At 38.2% G+C, this 18,605-nt stretch overlaps 1 protein-coding gene across 3 annotated transcripts in view; it reads right to left on the bottom strand.

The window, feature by feature from the left end:
• Nucleotides 1-235: 235 nt before the first annotated feature.
• The window catches only part of LOC135713834 (glucose dehydrogenase [FAD, quinone]-like), a 35,875-nt gene continuing 17,505 nt past the window's right edge, over nt 236-18,605 (bottom strand). The window contains exons 1-3 of one of the 3 annotated variants that reach the window (XM_065237072.1): nt 13,026-13,334; nt 2,521-3,259; nt 236-2,451 (exon numbers count right to left, since the gene is read on the bottom strand). In XM_065237072.1, the coding sequence (XP_065093144.1) occupies nt 745-2,451; nt 2,521-2,676 (1,863 nt within the window). In that variant the 5' untranslated portion in view covers nt 2,677-3,259; nt 13,026-13,334 and the 3' untranslated portion in view covers nt 236-744. Of the gene's footprint in view, nt 2,452-2,520; nt 3,260-13,025; nt 13,335-18,605 lie in introns of those variants that run through there. The other 2 variants (XM_065237071.1, XM_065237070.1) reach the window with 2 other exon arrangements.

Raw genomic sequence — 18,605 nt, 5'->3', positions numbered from 1 at the left:
ATTTGCAACTTTGTTTTTCAATGTACCTAGATCTCCGATTTTCTGAATTTAAAATAAAATACAGTACCGTTTTGTTCAGTAACATCAATTTCTGATATAAATCACCACATTATATGGCACCAGCAAATATATTTTCGGAACCCGAGAAAAATCGGGAATTTAATTTCATAAATTCAGTGGCTACTTTGCTCATGGTATTGTGATATTGTTTTTATTATTAAACCATCGATTAGCATATTATCTTCACGTTTTATTACTGGTAACGTTTTTCATCCGTTGGAACTTGAACAGTTTCCACTTGCAATTATTTTTACACCAAATTTCATGTTGCATTTCCCAGGCGACAGTTCGCTGCTGGATCACTCATGCATGAGTTTCTTCTTAAATAGGAAATACCTTTACGTCATTCATTGTCCTATAACAGCATTTTTTAAAACAAAAACCTTTAGCAATGCAAAATTTTAAGACAAATTTTCCTATTTCCTCAAATTCTGCATTCAGTAACACTTCGATCACTTAATTCGTAAGTGCTGACTAGTAGGAATTGATTAAACTATATTCTCTCGGCGTTCTCTCTTGATTGTTATGCGTTTTGAGCTCACCGCAGTTATAATTGATATTTTGTGTGTCCTTCGTTGAGCTATAATATCACATAAGAAAATCTTCTTGTTTAAGTACACAATTTTTCACGGGTTTGTCGAAAAATGTTAGGCACATGTGAATTTTCTTCGATGGTCCTCACTGTCACCAACGACCCCAGTCCTGTTTGATCATATCGGCCGCCTTTTCAGCGATCATGATAACCGGTGCGTTGGGGTTGCCGCTGATGATCGTTGGCATTATGCTAGCATCTACTACTCTCAATCCGGAAACTCCGTACACCCGTAATCGGGCATCGACCACTGCACTGGGATCCCAACTTGGTCCCATTTTAGCTGTCCCAACAGGATGGTAAATAGTGAAAGTAAACTGTTTTATGCAGCACGCCCAGTACTCGTCGGACATGAATGGCAAATGCCGACAGCCTGGCAGCGGAATTTTGTGCGGTCGCGACCCGAAGCGCTGGAATGCCTGGGTGTACGATACATTGATCGCTATTTTGATACCTTCAACTAGAACCGCAACATCCTCTGGATGCTCGAAGTAGTTTGGTTCGAGAGCAGGAGGCACGAACGGATTTCGTGACCTCAATCGTACCCAGCCAGTACTTTTCGGTCGCAATAGGAGAGGTAGGATTGTCCAGGTCTCTGCATTTTGTATGGGTTTGTAAACCGTATTGTAGAACCCATCACGAAGATTCAGGATTTTGCGGATGTTTTGTCCACCATCCGAATTCACCGAGCTTGGTCCAAAGTGGAATTGAATATCAGGCCATTGTCCAGATGGATCGGCATATTTGGTGTTGACGAATGCCAGTCCTTCAATTCCCGGGAATGTCATCGGACCTCTTTCGTTGAAAATGTAATCAAATGCAACTGGCAAAGTAGTGAAGCGAGATGTCTTTACCGTCACTGGTTCATCCACGAGGAAGGTTAAGCCGCCTAGGCCAACGTGATCCTGCATGTTGTCACCAACAGGAAGATCTGACAACACTGGAATTCCATACTCGGCCAGATGCTCGGTCGGTCCAACGCCACTCAGCATCAATATTTGGGGAGTGTTCAACGCTCCCGCCGAAAGTATGATTTCCTTTTTGGCAAAAACCAGCTGCCTTTTGCCGTGGCGAGAATATTCAACGCCATATGCTCGATTATTTCTGTCAAAAAGTATGCGTGTAACATGGGCATGCATTGCTGTGTGGAGATTATTTCGTAGCCGCACCGGTCGTAGGAATGCTTTAGAAGTACTACAGCGGCTACCTCGCCTCATCGTTGCCTGAAGCAGCATGAAGCCGGTTTGTTCCTCTCCATTGATATCCCTGTTTTCATAACCCATTTCTTGGCCGGCTTTAACGAACGCTATCGATAATGGTGTTCTCCACGGTGCTTCCTGTACTGTTAGATATCCTCCAACTCCATGATATGGCGACCGTGCCATGTAAGGATTTCGATTGTCCTCCGATTTGATAAAATATGGTAGGACGTTTTCATACCCCCATCCTATGTTCCCTTGCTCTAGCCAGCTATCGTAATCCCTTCGATTACCTCTAACATATACCATTGCGTTTAGCACACTTGATCCTCCCATAACTTTTCCTCTAGGCCAATTACATCGATCGCCTATCATTGCCTGACAGTACCGCCGATCTCCTGGCGGTACCGTTTGATACTTCCAGTCAAATTCCGTCAACTGTAGATAACCGGCCAGCGACGGAACGTCGGTCACTTCCGTCTCGTCGCCACCTGCCTCCAGTAGTAGCACAGACCAGTCTCCTATCTCTGTGAGTCGTGAAGCCATGACGGCACCAGCAGATCCGGCGCCAATGACAATAAAGTCATAGTAGGGTCTTAGCTAAAAGTAAATAAAGATTAGAATTGCATTAGTCGTAACCCTTGTGTGAGTTGATAGCGCTATTGTTACTGTTTGTTGGTCGATGGGGCTCGATTCCGGATCCACACTTTGGTATCTATAGTAATTGACTCCTACAGCTATAAGTGGTATGAGAGTCAGTAGTGCTATCGGGGTGTGCGTGAGTCCTCCAGCTACTGCCGCTACAGAAGCGAGTCCAAGAGCCATTGCACGAGAGAACTAGTATTGCAAGCAGGTCTGCCAAAAAATTGTTTAGAATGGTATAGCGATGGGAAAGATTTGACAAGGCCGGCAATAAAGAGAGAAAGAGTCGTTTATACGGTTGTTAGTATTCTTATAAGCAGCTTCTATTCTGGTGATAGTTTCAGCGAACGTGCGGGTTGCCGGGCTGCTATATCCATACATCAAGATCTTTTTTGTTGTTTTCGGAGAGAATTTTCGGTGTATAATTGCGTATTCCACCGGGTCGCACTTTTTGGAAAAGTAATTTTGCGTTTCGATCTTCTTCTTCTATGTCCAGGTAGGACTTGATGTACAAGTGCTCGTTTAGGTATTTCGTTTGGCGTTCAACACTCTTGTACGAGGATGCTGCGGAAGCAGACGAAGCCGAAGAGGTCGTCGAAGCAGTCGAAGGAGAGCGGGAAGGCGCACCGGAAGATTTGGATCCTGTTGAAGAAGCCAAGGACGTTGTGTGGTGGTGGTGATGGTGATGGTGGTGGTGATGCCGATAGTCATGTGCGGAAGTACATCTGGAGGGCAGTGATTTCTCCTGGCCCATTTTATTGAAACTCTGAAAGTGAAACATAAAGAAATCGATTAGCATTTCGTTTAGTCGTGTCGTACCTTATTGAACAGGTTATTTATAAATAATATTTAAAAAAAAACGGTCACTCCAATTCCAATAAAATCTCCTACCGCATTACATATATGTACTCTTCTTGTTGTGTGCTGTCTGTCTGGAATGGGATGTCAGTGACACACTTTTCATCAGCGTGCGGTGTGATTCAGACTCTTTTTTCCCGAATAACTGTAAAAAAAATTGCAGGTGCAAGAGTGTTCATACAATTTGCCACCTTAATCACCCAATGCTTTATTCAACTTTATCGCTTTTGGCAAGTGGGATATTTTCCTTTAACTTTTGCACACTTACGTCGGCAATGAGCCTGAAGTTCAATGTCTGCTACGACACTTCTACGGACCAAAAAAAAAAAGTTAAACGACAAAAAGTTTGTGCTCGTTTTAAAGACGTGAAGCTGTCGTATCACACAAATATTATGATATATTCAGCGATAAAACACCTGTTTGTAGCATAAACCTATGACGACGGGGCGACAGGTCACTTGCTTAGCTCGTAAAAATGCACACGGCAAAATTAAACTGACGGACTAGAAGCCAGCAGCAGCACCTTAAGCGCGTGCCCAAGCGCCGCCCCAAGCGTTACTAAAACGAGACATTAGTTGGTATTCATGTTCAAGGTGGTGGCCACGAGGCTGTGGCTTTCGGCTTATGCTTCCCCCTTCTGTCTAAGTACCCGCTGCCGTGTGATGTGTCGGATGCAATTACGTTGGCATGTGGCATGCGTTTCATTGCTTTATATATGTATATTTTTCATTTCTGCTGCCAGTGTTCGTCAATTCCTACCGCTGTGCCAGTTAGATTTCCTATGTTTTGATACATTACTTAGTAGCATCGGCACTTTCAGTTTAATTACCGTCTGCATTTCACTGCTTACTGTCAATTAGAGAGAGATTGAAAAATAGCTAGGTTAATTTGGCGATACTCACTTGGGAAGCTTCTTTCTTTTCAAATTTTATGATTCTTTGACAGAATGTTTCTTTTTTCTCGAAAGCTTTGTTTTTCCCAATGCAATTTTCTATCGTAAGCAGATTACGGGCAACATATTTGAGAGCTGAGAATTATTTTAAATAATAGTTGAAGTATTATTTATAATCCAATTAAAAGAGGGTCGTTGTCGTTGAGGGTCATAACAAGTTTTACAGATATCCGTTCACTACTCAAATGTTCCGACAGTTAAAATTTTTAAATTGTAAAAAAATGAAAATATTATTCAAGCATACTTACATATAATTTAAGCATATAAAACCGAAAGAACCAAAATAAAAAAAAGCTCAATACCATATGTTTGCAGTTTAACAAAGTTTTGCGTTGATTTGTATCGAGAAACTTGATTTCTTTGGTTAAGAAGTAGTTTATGGGCCATTTATTTCAAGAAATGCTGAATGGCCCATACAATTGTTTGCCGTTTTTGCAAGCAGATTAGTTTTTTAGAATATTTTTTTTAGTCCCTCCACAATTAAGGAACACTTACATTTGATTAACTCAAAATGGAAGTGGTCCATAATTGTAGGGGGACTTAAGATCAGGGTGGCCACTCAACCGGAATAACCGAGAGAAGTGGGATTTAACCGGGAATCGAAACCAACTGAAAAAAAGTCCTGGAAATAACCGGGAATTTGATTGCAATTTCAAAATATGTTTAAACATATTTTTTATTGATTCTGATAACTTGTTAGCTTGTACCTTTTCCCTCTGTTTTATGTTCTGTTCTGTGTATGCAAACTGACTTGTTCTTTTCAGAGATGAAACACTTATCGCCTTCATTTTCCATAGCCTGGGATAGAAAATAAAAGTCCTTATAGTCTCAAGCATTTCGTTTTGTGTGATGTACGAGTCAGGCTTTACTTTTTGAAGAGTTTACTAAGGCCGGGATCATTTTTTTGTTAGCATAAAATCTTTACAGCTGTTGGTGGTCTTAAAATTAAAAAAAAAAACAAATTTCTGTGCCACATTATTATTACAAATTTTCAATGTTTGAATTACTTAAAAATTTCAAGATTTATATCAGATATAATTCTTGATAGGAAATCTATGGACTTTTCTCAAGACTTTCCTTAGATTCACCTCAAGATGTCTTCAAAGTGGCTTTCAGGATTACCCAGAATCATATTAGAATTCCTTCTGGCATTCACTTGAAATTTCATACCATAATAATCTTATAATTCATCTAAATACCTCTTTAGGAATCCCATCTAGTTAATTCTTTGAAGTCACTTTATAATTATCTTAGTACTCTCAATAATTCTCGCGATAATTCCTATAAAATGCTCTCCATAATTATCTGTAAAACTTACCCTTTTTAAATAAATCTCTGAAATATTGCTAAGAATTTCCTTGGAATTCATCTCAGAATTATCTTGGAAATCTAAACAGACCTATTGAGGATTTTTTTCTGATTTTTTTTTCTCTTGGAAATTCCCTTGAAATATTGCTTAGTAAGGCATTCTGTTGGAATTCCCTTTAAATTCTCCCCATAATCTATTTGTATTTCTTCTAAAATCAACGTTGAGATTCTTCTAAAAGAAATCCAAAAATTATACTTGGAATTTACTTGTAATTCTCTTCTGAAATCCTTTGAAAATTACGTATTTAAATCTCAGCACTACAGACTGCACTGCTATGGGAAAAAAATATCCGAAATAATAATCTTTGTCTCAAATAACAATTTTGGTTCTATCATACTGTTGTTGACCATGATTTAGACTCGATCTTTAAAACTTTGATAACACTTGTAACGTTACTTGGGATATTTAACAATATATAGTTGTTTCCATTAAACCGGGAAACCTATGTTAGACAACTGAGAAATAACAGGGATTTTAAAAGCCTCAATGCATTGGCCACCCTGGTAGATTATTTTTGCTGAACAAAAATTTTGGCTATCTGCTTACTGGACCGTTCAAGTGAATTGATTTCTGGGGGATTTTAATTTTGCTCAACTATCATATTTAGTAAATGACACAGCTTTTTTTTTCGTTACGAGGGAGTATGTATTTTTCAGTCCAGTAAGCAAATAGACAATAATCTTTTTTCGGCAAAAATATATAAAAAAAATTGCAACACTACTGATACATTTGTTTCAAATATGCGTTTTCTCGACCTTAAAATTGAGGTGGAAGTGAGGCCGGAAAACATCATATTAAGTTGAGAGCTCGCTACACCAACATTTGTGGTCATCAAATTTAAATTGTGTGCTATGATTCAACTTGTTTATCAGTCCAAACAAAAATTATAGCAAAATTTAGAAAATGTTAAAATATTATACATTGCAATGTGACAAGTGGTCGATTTTTCAACTTTCCGCTGAATTTGGGAATCACATTGATCTTCTTCTAGGATGTTTACTTTTCTTTTTCGAGCGTTTTACCAGCTCCCAACTTAGTGTTCTAAATGCACTTGCACAGTTGTTAATTGAAAGCTTCTATGCCAACCAATGCATGAATTTGTGTATTGTGTGACATGTACTATGATACTCTATGGCCAGAGAAATCATAGTTGTTAAATCCAACTCATGGCAAATAATCAAACCATGTATTGTGACATGGTTTGATTATTTGCCATGATTTTTTTTAAATTCTTTATTTAGAAGATTTTTAGCCATGACTTGGATTTGAATTTTTATGATTTTTAAATCGAGTACCTAACACAGAATGTGGAAAAACCCTGTTTAAAACATAGGAGATGAAAACTAATCCACCTATCAGGGACACTGTACTTGAATTTACATGACGAAAAAACGCATAAGTTCTTTGAAATACGTCCTCATTTAATACACATTCCATCACAGTAAATATAAATGTTACCGTGTGCAGCATTACTGTTGATTAAATTAAATAATACTAACAACGTATTCTTAAAATGATTATGCACATAATCATACCTGTACATAAATAGGAGATACATTTAGGCGTTTTCTCACATTGACAGAACGTGACAGTGTTTTTCACAGTTTGTTGGAAAGGCTATCTAACATGAAGCTTTAGTGTGATAATTTACTAGCTAGAGAATGGTCTGAAGAGGGTAGGTAGATAGTTCCGCTAGAGTACGGCAGTATGTAAATTGAATAGAAGTTGAAAATGAGCGAAGGGCCATTAATGCGACAGTACTAAACGCACACTTCTTCACCTAACTCGTACATTAATGGATGAGGAGACATGAAGTATTTCTTCAGATCTACAGGCAAAAAAGGGAGCGTTTGACTTGCATTATAACACACCACCGACTGGAAATGCTTTCGGCAACGTAGGGCTTTAGGCAGTGATGAAACGTCGCTATAACTATTCCACAGTCGCAGACAGTATATCAGCAAGTCAAACGCGCACTTTTTTGGCTATAGATTTGAAGAAATACTTCAAGTCTTCTCATCCATTAATGTATGAGTTAATTATAAAAAGTGTGCGTTTGACTAGACTGTCGCATTAATGGCCCTTCGCTCATTTTCAACTTCTATTCAATTTTCATACTGCCGTACTCTAGCAGAACTATCAACCTACCCTCTTCAGACCATTATCTAGCTAATAAATTATCACACTAAAGTTTCATATTAGATAACATTTCCAACCAAGTCTGAGAATCGAAAAACTTCAGGTACGAAGTAACATAAAAACACTTTGAATGTAACAGTGTTGTTAAAAATATAACATCGAGCTCATTTATTAATGTAATTGTTACTTGTGCTTCATAAAGGTTTAAAATATTTTCACTTTCTTGAATACATACTATTGGTTGTGGTAATTCATCTAAATGTACTAGTAATTTGGTTTCCGAAAAAATCGACAATTATTCTCATGATAGCTTCGTCATTGAAAAATGACAGGAATGCTCATGAAATATAGTTTCGTCTCATGAAAGTGATAGGACCTGATTTATCATTCTCACAGGACGGACATGATATTTACCAGCACTGGTCCAGAGGAGTGTACCCCATTAGGCATAAATACGTTAAGCATACGGACGTTAGGCATAATGGGCGTTAGGCATAAAGTCATTAGCCATATTGGACGTTTGGCATAATATACGTTAGGCATAATGGACGTTAGGCATAAAATACCTTGCTGCTGTGCAACTCTAGAAAACTGTTTCGAGCATGGTAAACAATGAAATCCATTATTTATCATATCATAAGTGACGTAACTACATATTTACTTAGATTCAAGATTAGTAGCGATAGCGGTTAGGTAATCTGGCAACAAAACTCAGCATAGTTCTTGACAAACATCTTGAAATCAATCGCATATAGAAATAATAAAGCACACATTTGTTGTAATATATTCTTACACACATATTGCAAGTCCGGGAAACTTTGAGATTTGGGCGTAATTGCTTTTGTAAACAGACATGTCAATCGCTGATCGCGAATAAAAGAAAAATCTCGTGAACAAACTATACCAAATGATAGAGGAACCATTCATCTGCCTGTTTGTGTTGTTAGTTTTTGAGATTGAGCTTTAATTCGCGAGAAATCGTCAAATGAAGTGTTTGTTTACAAAAGCAATTACGCCATAATCTCGAAGTTCTCTGGAAATGTCAAAGAAGAAAAGGTTTTCCTTAAAGAATAGCTCATGAAATAAATAATGGTGAATTCTGTGATTTATCATTCAATAACAAAAAAAAACAGCTAAGGTTGAATAAAAGATGATGCCATAGAACAGCTCATGAAATGAAGAATGGTGAATTCTGTGGTTTTTCATTCAATAACAAAAACATATTTGATGCTTCCAGGATTTACTCCCATACTTTTCGATACAACGATTAAGTTTTTGTTATCATCAGAATGAATACTAGCAGAAACGATTGCTGATGTGAGGGAGCGATACCTCCATGAACAGTGACGAGTTGCCGAAACAAACAAGGAACTGTGGCAAACGTACCATATGTAACCCAACACTTTGCCTGTCCAAGACGTCGCAAGTTTTCATGAGTTCCAAAAATTAAGGCTCTTTCATTATTGTCACCGAAGTCAGCAATCAATACACGGTCCCCATTATCATCCTTCTGGAATTCATCGGGTAGATTATGCCTAAAGTCTATTATGCCTAACGTCCTTTATGCCTAACGTCCATTATGCCTACCGTACATTATGCCTAACGTCCGTATGCCTAACGTCGTGTACCCGGTCCAGAGCACTCACTATGACTCTTATTTATCTAGTTTTCAAACGCTAATGTGGTTTGAGCTGTCGCATAACAGGATTTGTTTCATGATGATTTTGACCACTTCCTCGGGGGTACCTGAATTATGTCCAGATGTAGCCAATGTGCTGCTTGTTTTCAAATGTATCATGTGAAATGATGTGTCAATCTGGTATCAAGGCCCGTATTCACTGGAACTTGTTCCGGCCGTTCCGTTCTATGGGATCACAGTACCTTTCATTCGGTGATTGTTGCCTCCAATTTGGTGCAGTGATTGAAAGTATAGTATAGTGGAAGCTCTGGTAAAGCTGGGAGTCAGTCTGGAAGGAATCATCAAAACTTTCCGCAGAGGCGCTCGGGAATCCATTATCGACGTCACTTTCGACGAAAACGTGTGCTGGAGAGAACCTGTGGCAGTGTGGAGGACAAGAACCACAAGCTGAAGTGGAAGACGAAGGCTTACGATGAGATTCACTTTGTCGAAGCTCTCCGTGCAGACAGTGGCCCCGAGAATCGTGGACGAGTTGACAGAAATGTCAGCGAAGGCATGTGACACAACCATGTCGAGGAACAAAGACCCAAAAAAGAGACGGCGCCCAGCATACTGGTGGAAAGAGAAACTCAGCACCTTCCGTGTAATTTGTCTCAGGGCCAGGAGAAGCGTTCTGAGAGCCGGAAGGCTAGGGTTATTCACCGGTAATTTCGCCACTGATTGAATTTTTATTTTAAAATCATATCTAAAAAGCCTTAAGCATCCAAATGCGGCTTAATGTGAGTGGGAGTGATAGATAAAGTAAACTATGTCAATCGGGTCGGTAATGGAATTCGTGACCACCCAAATTCGAAGCAAATCTGATTCAATTTACATAGGTTACTTTTATAATCACTGTCACTCACTTTGAATTACATTTAGATGTTTTAGATTTGATTTTAAAATAATAAAATGAACAGTAGTGAAATTACGGGGAAAGAACTCTAATCTAATCGTTTTCGAACCTTTTCAGGGTGGTGCTGCAGAAATGTCTAAATGAAGGACACTTTCCTTTTACGAATATGAAGTTCGGATTTCCGAAAGGAATACCTACACAGTTCGAAAAAGTAGTGTTAATTTATGTTCAATGTGAGGCACATAAAAGGAGCGTCACATCACAAATCGTGTAAAGTTCTGAGAAATTTCATGATATGTTGCAAATATTGTATGCAAAAGCCTGTGTACGGTGAAAGCAATGCGGACAGTGAACGAAAGAGTCGAGAAGTCGTCAAAACAAAACGAAGAGGAAAGCGATATTGCACCGTGATAACGATTATCGTAAAAAACGCATTCAAAAACTCTAGCTGGGCAGTCAATGCTGAAGTGTTGCCCAGAATGACAACCTTTGCAGGATCCTCAAGAGTTACTTCCAGAACCGGGTACTGGTCTACGACACAGACATGGGGTAGAGATCGATTAGGATCACTTCAGGTGTTCCACTAGGGTCCATCCTTTGTCCAACGCTGTGGAACGGTTTGCTGACGCTTAAGCTGCCCAAAGGTGTCGAGTCCGTTGACTTTGCAGATGACGTCGTTTTAATGGTAACAGTCAAGGCGCGAGAAGAAGTATAAATTCTGGCAACCGAGGCAATTGAAACGATTGGAAACTGGACACAAGGGGCGAAACTTCAAATAACCCACCATAAAACGGAATTGCTATTGGTCAGTAGCTGCAAAGCGGTACAGCAGGCAAGTGTAATCGTCGGGGATCTAGCCATAGCCTCCAAGGGCGTTATGAAATACCTGCGAGTGATGATCGTCGACCGGCTTACGAAAAGGCAGCGAAGGCCATAATAAATAAATTCATTAATAAATGGTGGTAGCTCGAATCATACCGAACAGCTCTGGGTCAAGCAGTAGTAAGAGGTGTCATCTGGCCTGCGTATCTTCGTCGATATTTAGGAATGGATGTCCAACCTGGGTTAAAGCGCTGGAAACCAAGCCGGATCAAGTGAAGCTAAACCGAACGTTCAGGCTTATAGCAGATTGAGAGCACGTACAAGGCCATCTAATTGGACACAGTTTACGTCATAGTTTGAATGATCTACATCGGTATCACCTTGGGTGTGCTACAAGCGGAATGAAACCTGAGAAATATGAAAAATTGTGAGAGCGGATTCGATGACCAGATGGCAGCTGTGGTACAGAGGTGAACGGCAGATGAACTCATAGGCTAATACCGAATCTCTCGATCTGGGTTAACAGAATGCACAGAGATGTCAACCTACACCTGACGTGAATTACCTATATCGGCTCAGACAGGCAAGGTCACAACTCTGTCCGGAGAGTGAACATGTGGAAGAAACACCAGATCACATAGTCTTCGACTGTCCAAGATTGGAGGCAGTGTGAAGGGAGTTGCCTACTGACTATAATAGTTACAAATACTGACAGAGCTGCAGCGGAAGTGGAGAGACGATCATCGCATTAGCAAGGCCGGCTAGCTGAACTAAAGAGAGGTACATAAGCACAGACCCCAGCAGACGAACTAGCACCCTAGAGCCTACGCTGGTTCACTAGTGGTAGTGTACTAGAGCTGTACTAAAAAGTAATCAGCATAATGTAAACAGGGTGTCAGTATCTACCAGCATGAGATTTCAGGAACAACTGGAATTCAGAGGTTGGTTGAGCTGGTTGAGCTAGTGAACTAGCATAAGTGTAAACAGCTTATAAGAGTCCTAAACTGTGCTAGGGGAAAGGGGACACACCGGCCAGGCTTTTCAAGCTTTTCTAGTTACTACAAAAAACATATCTACATAGAAAAAGGTGGAGCAAAAGTTCGACGTTAGTTGACAACATTAAATTATTTCTTAACTTCAAGCATTTGGAATCAAACAAATTCCATATACAGGATCAAGGCTAACAACTTTCTCTTACAGAGCTTTGATGAATTCTAAGTTCAACCGTTGCAACAACGATTTTTTCGATGATGTCGTGGGTTTGGAACACTCGAACTTTTGCCCCACTATAGGCAATTCCAGATTCCTGATGACTTATCAAAATCCTGATACTCCTAACAACAACCTCAAGAGAAACGTATTCATGCCCTCAAATAAAATTATCCCTTTGCTATTGAGGTGCTCTTGTTCAACTTGATACACACTTTTGCCTATTGCACCTCGAAAACATCACAATTTTTGGGATTTTTTTCAGGAAAAGTCTGTCTTTAAAAGATCTTCCAAACAAGTGTGAAAACGTTAAGTTTTATTTTGCACGGGCTTCGAAAATCTCAAAACAAACTTTTTTCCCACATTACTCTACATACAAAAATTCGTTTTTCGTGTTGATAAGTACGTAAAAGGCACAAATGAGACAGTATTCACACGATAAATATATATTTTTCGATAATTTTTTTTCATCACACCTGAAAGTTTACATTTTCCCGTTTTATAAGAACAATTCTTTCAACAAAGGTTTTATTATCAAATTAAGCATACAGAGTACTTCACGCAAAACAGGCTATAGGATAGAGTAAAAAAAGGTTTAGAGGCCATCCACCGTCCTTGATAGAAGACAAGAAAAGAAAACACCACTCACTCAACTCACACGAAAGTCCGCTATATTGAAAGGCATGGATGTTTGTGGAGCTGACGATGCTCTTCTGGATCTGCAGGTTTACACTTGCGTGTTTGTGCACACCTCTCTACAACAAGTGCTGACAGGTAGTAGTACTCTCTAAGTAGCAAAGTAGTGCCAGGTGGGAGGGTGATATGATTGCAGTATAAGTATAGTACACTATGCTACTGGAGGTGCGAGACTTAGTGCTTGGTATGCTATGTCCTTTCGGTGGTCGTTGGTCTGTGTTTTGAAGATGTCAATATTGGTCTCAGGTTCTCAATGCAGTGCTACTGACACCGTCAATGCTGCTGTTATCTGATATGTCATCCAACGAGCACGCTCTCTAGTCCTGGTCTGAACATCCGGGCTGAATAGTTCGCCAAAGTGCCACTCACCCTTCGCTTTTACAGATCAGACAGAGCCCCGGCGCTGATTGGTCTCTCGTGCGAGCTGTGATATGACTCGTGGTTGTTATAGCGAGCGATCGTTTTTTTCGGTTCTTTGAGTGGGTGCGTATGAGGGGGTGTTAGCTGAAATTATGAAGGATTCATGATTGAAAGATCGGTTCATGGTCAGGGAAACGGTTCGGTAGATTATGATGGATGTTATGAGTGGACATGACATGTGAAATGAGATGCAATTTGGTTGTAAGGAGAAATATAATGGTTAGAAATATTCGGTTAGGATGGTTATGGGATGGTAATATCATTAAGTAATATGTGGCACGGAAGTATCTATGCAAATGTTGAAAAATTCTGAGGCATTATTTAAGTTTTTTTTATCTACTGATAAAATGTTTGAAGGCATCATTCCCGAAATTTTAATGGAAATAATGATTGTTTTATTTTTATTCAGATGTGAATGTTATGTTATGTTATGTTAAATAATTGTGTTGAATATTTACAATCCTTTTTTATTTTTCAGCATATATAATGTACAGAATTATACTTTTCCAAAATTATACAAATTATGCAAGTAAGTATGTGTGTGACAAATTTGTCAAGCATCACCAAAATTCAGGGAGCATACCTGTAGAAGTTATGTTTGGTAGGATCTTTTTGGGATGTATATTTTCTCGACTTCTTTGTGCACATAATAAAAATAAAGTAATGAAACGGTAGGTTTCCAAACCTCTTTATCAAGAACTAAAGGGTGTATTCGTTAAAAATGGCTCCTTGAAGGCTGAAAGCATCTTTAATAAACAAAACTAACTATCTAAAAATGGCACACACATAAGCAGCTGTAATATTTTAACTATTAGACCAAATTTTCTGTGAAGATTTTTTAGTCCATACCGTACACATGTAATTTTAATGAAGGTCTGAGACGGGCGCATCTGGAGTAATAGTCATGAGAACAACATGCTCTCTAAAAAAAATTGTGTACAGTCTCAAATTTGAAATCAGCGTCTATGCAAGGATATTCGTCATTGTTGCTTTTGACTTTCAAAATATTGTGTATTTGGTCAGAAATACCACTTCAAAATCTCGGCTCATTTTGCTTTAAACAATTTAAACCCCTTCAAACAAATGCACGTCAAATAAAAACAGCAGTTTATATCACACTTACAAGATTCATAATAATAAATTGAACAAGAAATGGAAATAATTTATAAAATTTAGTTAAATGTACTTTTTCGACACTGTACAAATTTTTACGACCACGTTTTAATCAACCCCAAGTCAAAGCTGATATTTGAATCATGGCACATGTTTTACTTGTTCAGTACTCTCTAAACAAGTGCTATCTTCTCTAATTTAAAGTTACTTGGTATAATAGTTACAAAGTTTTAGCTGTGTGCCATTTTTATTGAATATACCCTTTCAATGGATCTCTGGAACTGGAAAGGTTAGGTAATTTTAGATTTAAGAATTTCTATGAAATTCGACTGTTTTAATGTATGTCTTAAAATTCTTACACATTTTTCATCCATTCTTGCATTTTTTACGGTTTTGAACAGGGTTGCTTCATCGACAACTCTCAAAAAAGTCTGGGTAAAGGGGAAGTTTAAAATTCAGGTGCGTTCTGATGTTTTTTGGTGATTTATTATAGAACTGGATGTGATTCGTCTTATCCCTCAGGGTGTTCTTATTCCGTCTTCCCCAATGATTATGTCCTTGAAAGTGGATAATGCAGCTGGCAGGTTACACATTTTCGTGAATTTTTTTTAAATTCCCTACGATCATTATCAAATCGCGCTGGCTTTTGTGTTGAAGGTTAGATAATGATTGTTTTTTTTTTCAATCGTCAGAGAAGGTTTCCGGTTGGACAAAACTTGTTTTATCTGTATTCCCAATCAATTAGTGGCACCATCATAGTTACCTCTCACCGTGACCGCTCGCATGCGGATGATTTCAGTTTCACTTTCTAGTGCAAAATGTTTTTTATATGCTTCAACGGTTGCAAAATTTTACAATCTTTGTTGCTGTTTTAGATATTACGGGCAGGGTTCCATTTACCGGGGGGGAATCAGAATAACAGTCAATGGTTTTACATGTTTATAATTCCCAATGGATGTTTAAATATTATTATTATAAAATGTCAACATGGCTTAGAAGTTTGCTTAGAAATTTGAGTCGTTTCCGATTTCAGGCAGCCGTGGGGAGCTTGTTATAAATCCTTTTCTGAAGTACTATTAGCCGCATACCATCTTCAATAAGCTGAAATTTCTTGGAAGCAATGAAAAATTTATCTTACGCACCATAAAACAGTAAGTATAAAGAAACCAATGCTTGAAAATTCAATTCTTAGCCAGGGCTCATGGACTGTGAGGCGTTTTTACGACGAAGGCGGCTAGCAATTAAGACAAATGGAGAAATATTTGAAATTGACTATGCAAAGTTGCTAAGTTTGATGTTTTATATATTCTGTCTCTACAATATACTGTTAACAAAAATTCAAGCTAGAGATTGATTTTCAACATCATTTTATTCCTTGACAGGTACTCTGCTCTAACCTTTAATGGACTTCTACAATGTAATTTTTTTGTTGGTTGAAAATATTTTTTGCGTTTTCTTTTTTCAGCAGTCTTGGATAATTCGGGATTTGTCTGAGGATGAGATTTTAACTCGTTACTATGGGGTGAGAGATATGGATGTTAACCATGTTTTAAGAGATTTTAGACCTCCTCTACTCCTGCATAGACAACTTTAGGAAATTTGAATGGACCGTTGATAATCGCCAGCTCTCTAAAACTTTAATTGTATGTGAAAGTATTTAATAATCCATTCGTATACAACTATGTTTATACATCACTGTGAATAGAGAATTAATATCACATTCTTAATCCTGCTCCAGTTTGCATTGGAAAATTTCAAATATTTTTATCTGTGCTTGCCTTATATCTACAGGTAGTAAACAAAGTCCCCAAGTCCTCCAGTCCTAAATATTGGCCAATACCCTGGTACATGATGTAAATATGCAAAACACGAGTGCTCAAAGATTCCTTCAACCCCCATAACGATAACAGGTAAATGTATTGCCGAAGTCGTCATTTACTTTAGATATGATGATATTAAATGCAATGTTGTTGTTGTATTTGATTAAGCAAATACAGCAACAACATTGCATTTAATCTTATCACATTCATGACATTCTCCATTACATAGTTATTTATAAGTACCAACTTCGCATTGACTAATAATTCAAACTCGTGATTCGTCTTCATCGTCTGCGTCTCAACTATAAGACAAGTAAGTTTCTTTTTGTACCGCTTATCCGTTCATTGTAGTACTCGTTCATAAGTTGTTCCCATGATAAATGGCCATGCATTTTTCACGGCGTATAAGTAACGTTTAGAGACAATTGAGCTGTACAACCGCGCATATTCACACGTACGTAAGCAAATACTAATTTGATCGCGTGTACTTCCAAAGTGATCGCATAAATAGCTCGACTTGAAATGTCATGATTAGTTTATGTAGCCCCATTTCTAATTCACAGCATGAAATCGAAAGTACGTTCGCGATAGGGTTCGTCTCCCTGTGAAGCGTACCTTGCGGAGAAAATGACGACACGTGCTGTGATTCAAATCAATGGCTTAGATTTTCTCTTTGTTTTTGTCGTCTTCCTTTCTCCTCTCGTGGCCACTTACGGCCTTCTTGTCGAACACGTCGCTTTCGTCGAATTATTTATGAAGTTGTTTATTTTCGAAATTGTTCGATCATTCGTCTGTGCAAAGTATTTTCTTCCGCCCGTCGTTTTTTTTTTGTTCGCTTGTCGTACCGCATATTCGCCAACAACTTTGCAATCTTGTCGATAATCTGAACAACAGCAACGACCAAACAGAGCTGCGCGCTGTCGATTGTTAGGATAGGTTACAGGCGAAGAACCTGTTTCCGGAATTGGGACAATCGAGTATCATCCATATGTATGCCAGTGGGCGATTTCGATTTTTTGTTTCGTTTTTTGGGGCGTACAGCATTTTTCAGAAGAAAGTTTCTCACTGGTTCCCGTAGGTTGAACAAACTTTATGGTGTATTTCAATGAATGTCTGCTTATTTTAATGATTTTTCCTTTCTTTTCTTGCAGGTATGTCTTCAAAATATGCAAAATAATGTCAGTAAGTATTTATCCATTGGTTTCTTCTGCTTTTTTGGCTTTATTACGTCCCTACTGGGAATTTACGCCGGCTCTCAACTTAGTGTTCTACACGCACTTCCACAGTTGTTAATTGAGAACTTTCTAATCCAGTACCATTTTTGCATTAGTATAATGTGGAAAGTTCAATCAACACACAGGGAAGTCGAGAAATTTTTCATTTTAAAAAAAATTACCGAGTAGACCCCTATTTATCATTTGAATTTATTCAAAGTAATGATAATGATATACCTACCAAAAAAATTTGATATGAAGTCTGAATAAAAATGTGTAGGCGTATTGGCTGGAACATATATATTTTTTGTTATTCAATGTTAATTTACCAGTATATAAGACACCACATGATGAAAATGATTCGCGACCTTGAGCAATTACCTTTAAATGTTTCACGAAATGATATAAGCAATATTAAAGAATCGACACAAAGATTGGGAAATAGGAATGAAAAAAGCGCTGGGCCATCGAAAGCCGGACCCGTTAGCATCATACAAGAGAAATGTTTTGCTGGTATTTATTTCCACACTGTCAAATATGTGAAGAGCATGGTAAATGATAATTAGACACTAATTTGAAATCAGGAAGGTTTTGTCAATTCGTCTAATCTAACGGGTCATTTCATCTGTCAATATAAACATCGCTATTTACCAAGACTTTGTAATCGAATGCTAGTTGATCAACCCCGACGTTGCTTAGATAAATTAGATGAGAATACCCATTGCCTTGCCGAGCAGAATATGAGATCAAATTGTAAACTAAATTTGATGTTATGATGTTCATGTGTTTTATTACTCAGGTTAAAACAATAAAATTGGGAGCAAAATATTCCTCAATACATATCAAACGAAGTACTAGTTCTGCTCACAATGGAAGTAAAATGAAGACGTCTTTAGACATGTTTGAAAACAAAAATCGTTAAATTTTCCAATCATGCTGAAAAAGTACAGCAAAATGAAAATAATA

Source organism: Ochlerotatus camptorhynchus, unplaced genomic scaffold (genome assembly GCF_037179485.1).
Source record: "Ochlerotatus camptorhynchus isolate MF236.1 unplaced genomic scaffold, CSIRO-AGI_Acam_v1.1 ptg000586l, whole genome shotgun sequence".
Taxonomy (NCBI): Eukaryota; Metazoa; Arthropoda; class Insecta; order Diptera; family Culicidae; genus Ochlerotatus; species Ochlerotatus camptorhynchus.
This window is presented reverse-complemented; position numbering and strand designations above follow the sequence as displayed.